Here is an 8908-nt window from a genome sequence, read left to right on the forward strand (position 1 = left end):
TACCCATACTTTATATAAATATAATTTCTTATTGATTTCTCAACGCAACTGAGTCACACCAGCTGGTTACTGGGAATGGGAGGCGCGCTGGTGGATGCGGCTCGGCCAGCAGGGGGCGGCCTAGGGCCACGCTCGCTATTCACATCACAAAATGAACTCCCCACTCCCAAAATGTCTCATTTATATTGTCATTTTCAAAATGATAACCATTGCCCAAAAGCTGTGGCCAGGTAGAAGTCAATTGGGCTGCTGATGAGAATGAGATCTCATTGGGCGAGGGCGAGGCTCGGCCGTTGCACTCTGGTTGTGCTGACCGCTGTGAGCCGTTGCTGTCGCCCTCTGGTGGTAGAAAGGTGAACCATAAACTTTCCACAAGAGGGAAGTCAATGAAGGATGCTGGAAAGGAAATCCCCCAAAATACTTCCCCTTGCCTGACGTGAAACATATTCCCAGTACATGCTCATCCGTGTTCCTCTGTTAAGCAGCCTCACATCAACTAGTCTGAATGTTCATACATTTTCCACAAAACATATTATATTCCACTGTATCCTCATTCTAATTTAGTGTATACTCTACTACATCCTGCATACAACCCTGTCCTATATTCTATTCTATTGTACTTTTTAGTTAATATATTCAGACTATTTCAGTCTGAATTCTCCTCCCCTTCTGCGACACTATTTCACAAGGACGCCGCCCACGATGATCGTGATTGGTTGGAAGAAATACAAACAAACCAGTGCCCCCCCCCCCCCCCCCCCTATAGTGGAATGATAACCTGAACTTGTTGAAACCTGCAGGAACTCAGTCTCTGACTGAGCACGACTAGGAGTGGATGGAGTTGTGAAAGAACGTCTCCTTCTTGCTCACAGGAGCCTCTTCCCCCTCCTGGCCTCTTCCTCCTCCTGGCCTCTTCCTCCTCCTGGCCTCTTCCTCCTCCTGGCCTCTTCCTCCTCCTGGCCTCTTCCTCCTCCTGGCCTCTTCTCTGGGGCGGAACAGTTTGATGGTTGCCTGATGAACCACCTCTAGGTTGTGACAGAAGAGGTCTATTTGGTAAGTAGAACTGGTAAAGTGAAAAAGAAAAGGTAGTTTCAAGTTGCTTTAATAGTTGTCATAGTAAAATACAGAATACTGTTCCATGAAATGCTTTTTTCTGTATGAGCTCCTGAGAGTGTGCTAGATAAAAATAGATAAAAAGTATCAAATAGAAAAAGTCAAGAGTATTATGTAAAAAAAAAAGTGTTCAGTCAATCTATATATATATACAATACAGAGTAAAACAAGAGTAACAGTGAGGTACAATGCAGCAATGGGATCAGGTACAACGTTGGGTAAGGTGCAATGATGTATGAATTGTAGTGCAAATCTCTTTGCTAATAAATATAAAGTGTAGAATGTTTTTGCTTGTATCTTCTTCCAGGTTAACTGTTGTTTACCTTGTGGCTCTGTGGCACAAAGACACTGGAAAGGGTCCTCGCTTCCGTCTCAGCAAATCAAAATAGTACAAGGTGACTGTATGATCATGTGGATTTTATGATGATGACTGGATCTTAACTTTTTTTATTTGATACATTTTGGCTTTGTTGCTCTCATGTGTCGCACAAACAACCTGTTAATAAAGAAAACGTTTTATGCGTGGGAGCCAATTAGGACTGGGTGATAAAACGATAACTATCGCGATATATTTTAATAATCGATAATAAAAAAAAAATATATATATATATATTTTTTTTTACATTTGTATTGTGACTTGCAACATGACAGAGACAGTGGACAGACTTGTCTTTCTTGCCTGCAACTTAAAGTAATGGCTTTGCTTATACTGACCAAATTGAGAGGCGACTTTTTCTCTTGTCCATTTATTTAGTTTGCTTTCTAATTTAAAATTCAGTTTGAAACTGCCTGTACACAGTAGGTTATGTGTGCTAGCAGAGCTAGTCTCCAGTCGCGAGTCACGGTGACGGTGCATGTGTGCCGTGGTTTGTCCACCAAAAAAGCGCCAAAAGATAGAAAATAACCTAGCAGAGCCAGAACTGTTCAACACCCCTGGAGCCACAGTCAGCAGAGAAGCCTGTTTACTTTAGCTTTCAAACCAGCTGCAGCCTGAGAACTGGAGTGTGAGGGGATGTAACACTAAATATAGCAACAAAGAATTGCTGCAAAATAAACATACATTTGTTGTTTAAATAATAATAATAATTAAAAAAAATCTTTTTTTTAATTATTATTATTATTTAAACAACAAATGTATGTTTATTTTGAATCTTTTTTTTAATACTAATAAAAATCGAATGATATGAAAAATGTTATGGTGATATATCGTGATAACATTTTTGGCCATATCGCCCAGCCCTAGAGCCAATCACTACCTTGACCCACTATTGTGAATATTGTATCTCAGTATAGCTGCCTTGCCAGGGTAGTCAGACATGTCAACATACTTGTGTAAAGCCAGATTCTTGTGTGCCTGCTTGTGCATAAAGCTGTCATTCCCATGATTTTTGCTAACCTAACTTCAGGTTTCAGGTTATGCGCTTGTGCCCCGAACCACAGTGGTTTGTACCAATCGGCGTCCTCTGTGGAACTACTGGCGGCTACTAGGGATGGGTATCGTTAGGATTTTATCGATACTACTACTCTTATCGATACTGCTTAACGGTTCGGTACTTTATCGATACTCTTATCGGTTCTTTTTGGTTCTTTTTTTGCAAGAAAAAAAGACAATTAATTAAGAACAGAATCAACATTGCTTTATTATTTATAAATACAACTTTATAAATAAGTATTATAAATAAATATAATTTCTTCAGTAACAGCAGCAGCAATGTTCTTTTATATAACTTTATAAATAAATATAATAAATTAATATAATTTCTTCAGCAACAGCAGCAACAATGTTTTAAATGTGTCTGACTCTGAATTATAGACTTTTTATAATAAACAACAAATGCAAAAGGCTAACAGAACTGTGACACTCGTTCACCCTATCCTCTGTCATCCTTCCTCTAGCTGCTAGGGAGAAAGGACTTTGGGTGGTGGAGGGAGGTAGAGGGAGGATGTGTGGTGGCCCTGGACTCACTGGCCTGGGACACATTGGTGGCTGACGCCTCAGCTTGACGATCTATAAAAAGTTTAGATTGTAGTATTTGTAGCTAAACAATTATTTTGTTTATTAGCCTATTTGTAATAATTCGTTATTAGCCTAGGAAACTCCGTATCTTGGCTTACCGGCGGCAGTGGACGTGGATGCAGATGGAACACTGCGCGCAAGGCAGTCGAATACGCGCATTTCTGCACACTAATATCATGTTTTGCCAACAGATGTTTTGATAAATTGCTCGTATTGCCACCCTTACTGGCAAATGTTTTGTTGCACTTGTGGCAACGTGCGTTGTATATCCATACTTTCTTTAGAACGCTTCGCTCTATCCGCCATCACGAGTCACGGTGCATGCAGACTCAGAGCTGTCTGTGTCTGTGTGCAGCTCGCTTCAGCACGGAGAACTTTCATTAAGGAGTACCCGTATGTAGCACTACTAGCGAGCGACTCGCGAGGAGTGTGTGTAATAATGACTCGCTGTGGCTCGCTTCTCGTGCAGAGACAGAGAGAGGATAGATCGTTTGCAACTTTTAAATAATAATAATAATAATAATAATAATAATTTCTCTAGAGTATCGATAGCAGTACCGAGGACGTCGGAGCTTATAAATACTCCGGTATTTTCTAATATAGTACCGGTTCCCGTTTAAAACCGGGGTCCGGGGGGCATCCCTAGCGGCTACAGACATGGTGTTCCATCAAATCACCTGCCAAGTATTCTAGTGCCCGCCCTATTCCAAACCGTTTCCAAGGAAGACTTCCCAGGTGGTTCTGTGTAACAGACTGTCGGGCAGGCCAGGTTAGTTTAGGTTTTTGTTCCAGACATTAGTCATATCCAGGGGTGCAGTGCTCATGCCACGCGGTACCACGCCGTTCCACCACCTTTCTGAGCAGAAGCACGTGCACGCACATGCACGAGTGTGCACACAAAAATGCATTCACAACTTTCACTCGACTCGTTCGTGCCGTGCGCCAAGTACCGGTACTCACCTAGCTACTTGTCTTTGCATAACAATAGCATACCAATAGCATAACAATAGCATACCAAAGAATGAGAAGAGCAAAACCAAAATACAAGCCCTGTACCAATTGGTGGGGGGTTGCTTGAGCTGTGGAACCTCTCAGTGTGACAAATGGTCCCGACTGGAAGGATGAGACATTTCTTAAGTTGTGCTTCAGAAGGAAACTGTCCTTCTGTAAACTGTAAGTTACATTGTTAATTTAGTTTGTATTTACTTTTCTAGTTTAAGTTAATTCAATTAAAGAAATTGTAACTACAATATTGTATCTACAATATCACTCACTTTAGACAAACAACACACTGCAGCACCCACCCTCCACACTTTAGATCACCTAAACACACTTTATATTTATTGGTAAAGGATTTGCACTACAACCCATACCTCAGTACACCTTACTGTAAATTATACCTAAATTGTACCTCATCCCATTTCTGCTTTGCACTATATAGTATTGTATATTAGTATATTGCATAGTATATTGTATATTGTATGGTAACTCAGTTACTTCTATTCTGCATCGAACATTGTACATATATGTATATAATGAACACTGTGTCTATGTACGTGACTTCTATTTTTACTTCTATTTTTACATGCTATACTATTTTATTTCATACTTATCTTTTGTCTAGCACAGTCTCTGGAGCGTAACAGAAAGAAGCATTTTGTATAAAAGTATTCTGTACTTCTGTATGACAACTATTAAAGAAACTTGAAACTTGAACTTGAAACAATTACATTTAAAACATTGTTTGTTATTCAACCATATCTGTTGACAATATAATTTATTTATATATTGAAGGCTACATCCTGCTACCTTTTTCAGCTTCTCTATTTCAAGGCAATATTTACAAAAACTAAACTAAAACTAGTAATTTCCTATACAAACATGTTTCCTACTATTTATGCATAATAATCATTCTAATCATAATGCTGGTCGGAGCTGGAACATTTATGTGCATGCACGAGAGCGCACATGCACGTGACGTCATTAAAACACTGTGCAACCACTTATGAAATCATCACTGGTCATATCATGAAAGAACAAGGACACACAATGTCTTTGACACTGGTCTTACACAAAGTGCATTACCTGTGAGCTGCCACTAGGAGCCACTCTAGTGAACTGAAATTACTCTGAACGCTATTTCTTCTCTCTTCGGGGCGCCCCGGGTTCGATTCCCAGCTGCCCTCTGACTTCGCTATAGATGTGTTTCTCGTCCACGTCAGACTCAGTGTAGCGCACGCATCAAGGCGGCAAAAAGGAACGTAATCCTGGTCAGAACAACGTGGGCGGACTACAACATATTTGCATTTGTTAGCCATGCTAGCGATCTAAAAACAATCAATCCATGCCAAAGCTAGACGTGCAAAAGGTGAAAGACTCACACTAGGCTTGGGCGGTATCCTTTTTTTCACACCGTTATACCTTTATCACATCATACCCCGGTGCACGGTATTTGACGGTATGACTTTCATTTTCATCAGCGGGGGGGGGGGGGGGGGGGGGTGGCAACGCGTGTTACCAAGTAAACAAATCATCGTCAGCTCTCAGATTGGTAGTCAGAAGCCTGCACCGTTAGCGTTACTGCGTTAGCATCTAGCCTTGGCAGACTATTTGATTCGTTAAGGGCTCGAAATTGCATGAGTTTTGGTCATATGCTCCCGAAATGCTCCCGTTGTTTGGCTACTTCTATGTGCAGTGAAAACGACTCGAATGCTTTATAACCTAGTCATTGATTTAGTTCAGGGTAATCTAAGATTAGCCGCAGAGCTAACGCTAGTTAGCGTGAGCTAACGCTATCTAATCAAGCTCAGTATCTCACAGAGAGAGATAAACAGCTGACAGCGGATAGTACAGGACGATACAAATACAATAAAAAGGCGGGTGGGGACTGTTGTGTAAACCTTGTACTCTTTAGTTCACATATAATAAGAGACAGAGTATTTGCTTGCTCCACCAGCGCACCACTCCACAACAACACACATCAACTCTCGTCACAACGCTTTACGGTATTTTCACAGCACTGTCGCAACATTACCGTAAAACGTGAACACCGTTGTGACCCACTCGCTCCACTAGACTGGTCTCGCCCTCTGCTGGCGCGTGTGTGCACTACACTCAGTGTGTGCACTACACTCAAAACTCAGTTTCACTGTAATAGAAGCTGAAGCGCATCTGTGATTTTGACGGTGACGGACGGTATTGATTTTCAATACCGTCGGTATTTCTAAATACCCCGGTATATTGTAATACCGTCATACCGCCCAAGCCTAACTCACACTCACAGCCGTGCTGATTTTGGCAAAATGACATCCAGCCGTTTTCGTTTGAAACAACTTTTTAGTCAGGGGAGTGTCATGGTTTCTGTGCTTCTTTTGGCGCAGCAGCTCGCGCAGGTCCGAGGAGGCTTAGTCACGTGACTCAGTTGGTATTGCTGGTTGGCTCGACCACGGTATGTTTATAAACAGGAAACGGGTCTATAACGTGCCGCTTTGCCCTTGTGTTTCAGGCGTCGGGAGACAGGGAGTGAAGGGAGGAAGGAAGCGGAATGGTAAACATAAAGTGTGTGCTGGTCGGGGACCATGGTGTCGGAAAGAAGTACCTGCTCTTGACCTACGCCACAAACAACTTCCCCAAGAACCCCAAACTCGCTTTCTACGACAGATTCACTGCCCAGATCACGGTAGACGGCAGGCCCGCTCGCCTCGCCCTTGTGCTCACGAACGGCCGGGACGAGTACGACCGCCTGCGCCCCCTCATCTACCCCGAGACCGACGTCGTCGTCATCTGCTTCTCCGTCGACAGCCTGTCGTCCTACGAGAACGTCGCGAACAAGTGGCATCCGGAGGTCACGCGCCACTGCCCCCCCGAAGTGCCCGTCCTGCTGGTGGGCACCAAGAGCGACCTCCGCTGCGACCGGCACGTCCTGGAGAGGCTGTCGAAGCACGACCAGGCGACCGTGACGCGAGAGCAGGGCGCCGCTATGGCCGAGCGCATAAAGGCTTGTGGCTATCTGGAGTGCTCCGCCCTTCTCCAGGAAGGACTGAAGGAGGTGTGTGATGAGGCGGCACGGGCCTCTTCAACCATCATCCCACCACAGCCAAGAAGAACTGTGTGCTATCGTAAGAGTCGGTAGAGCTGTCTGCCTGGCTGTCTGTCTGCCTGTCTGTCTGTCTGTCTGTCTGTCTGTCTGTCCACCCGCCCGCCTGTCTGTATGTCTGCCTGTCTGTCTGTCTGTCTGTCTGTCTGTCTGTCTGTCTGTCTGTCTGTCTGTCTGTCCGCCCGCCCGCCTGTCTGTCTGCCTGCCTGTCTGTCTGCCTGTCTGTCTGCCTGTCTGCCTGCCTGTCTGTCTGTCTGCCTGTCTGTCTGTCTGTCTGTCTATAGTATATATCTGTCTAATCAAAATCCCTTTGAGGTGATTATAATATTACATTTTTACATAGTGCCTTTTATGGATGAACTTTTATTTTTAAAATATATATTTGATTAGATTGGCCAGTGAGTGACAGGAAGATATCTGGGGTAGAGAGAAGAGGGGTGACATCATGCAACAAAGGTCTTAACGTTGTGATCACATGGTACGGATCTAGTGTGGTGAGTCATCAGGACACCCTTTTATGAATGAATTTAAGAATTTCTGTCCATAGTATTTTTTTCTAATAGGATATATGTTTGTTATTGGAAAAAATTCATCAAATTGTTGCGTCATTTTCCAGTTCCTTCCACTGTATATGATTTTTAACCCTTTCACTACCACACTACCGAATGGTTAACCCTTTCACTACCACACTACTGAATGGTTAACCTTTTCAATGCGACAATACAGAAGGTTAACCCTTTCACTGCCACACGACAAAGGGTTAACCCTTTCACTACCACACTACAGAAGGTTAACCTTTCACTACCACACTACAGAAGGTTAACCTTTCACTACCACACTACAGAAGGTTAACCTTTCACTACCACACTACAGAAGGTTAACCTTTCACTACCACACTACAGAAGGTTAACCTTTCACTACCACACTACAGAAGGTTAACCTTTCACTACCACACTACAGAGGAAGAGTTTAAAGGAAGAGTTTAAAGGAGCATTTCACCTAGTAAGGTATTTGCGTTCCCTGCACATTTAAAGGTTTAGATTAATATGTTTAAACATTTACCCATTGAAATGATAAACTGAAATAGAGTTTACTGGTGATAAAAGGATACATCCAATATCCAATCTTGAATCTAGCTTTTAGCTAGAGATAACCTCAGAGACGTCTGAACCAAACCTAATGTGTTGATCTAATCAACCTAGGACTTGATATTGAAGTAACCCTCCCGAAAGGAGAGGTTACAGAAAGAACCTAAAAGGGATACTTCCACTACTACCTTGCACTATACGTCTGTATGTATTATGTATGTCTAGCTAGCGCGCATTAGAAATAAACCGGTTATTGTTATAACTCTGTCTCTGGTCCACTATTCTTATATTGTGTATATTACTCCTCTCCTCGTTTCGTACCTAGAACTGTGCCCGTGGCGAACAGCTGTTACAAGTAGGTGACACAAGTGCTCAGGGGCGTAGCTGGGGGGGGGGGGTAGCTTAGGATGATTCCAAGGGCCCAGCACTGGGGGGGGGGCCCAAAAAAAAAAAAAAAAAATCTTTTTTCTAGACATCACTCAGGTGTATTATTGATGCTCTCATTGATACTATGTTTGTTTCTGAAGTGTGTGTGTGTGTGTGTGTGTGTGTGAGATATATAGAGAGAGAGGGGGGGGCTTTGGTAGACTATTG

General features: G+C 42.9%; 1 protein-coding gene across 1 annotated transcript; it reads left to right on the forward strand.

Annotated features, from left to right (window-relative positions):
* The first annotated feature begins 851 nt into the window (after positions 1–851).
* On the forward strand, positions 852–8567 carry LOC311247347 (rho-related GTP-binding protein RhoG-like). The gene is made up of 3 exons (XM_084337713.1): positions 852–1053; positions 1421–1508; positions 6636–8567. Exon 3 carries the CDS (start codon positions 6675–6677, stop codon positions 7260–7262), a length of 588 nt encoding a protein of 195 aa, XP_084193839.1. The 5' UTR covers positions 852–1053; positions 1421–1508; positions 6636–6674; the 3' UTR covers positions 7263–8567.
* The last annotated feature ends 341 nt before the right edge of the window (positions 8568–8908 follow it).

This window comes from Notolepis coatsorum (assembly GCF_963971535.1).
Source record: "Notolepis coatsorum genome assembly, chromosome: 20".
Lineage (NCBI taxonomy): Eukaryota > Metazoa > Chordata > Actinopteri > Aulopiformes > Paralepididae > Notolepis > Notolepis coatsorum.

Excerpts from the sequence above, each read along its gene's own strand:
- LOC311247347 (XM_084337713.1), top strand. The coding sequence starts at position 6,675 with ATGGTAAACATAAAGTGTGTGCTGGTCGGGGACCATGGTGTCGGAAAG.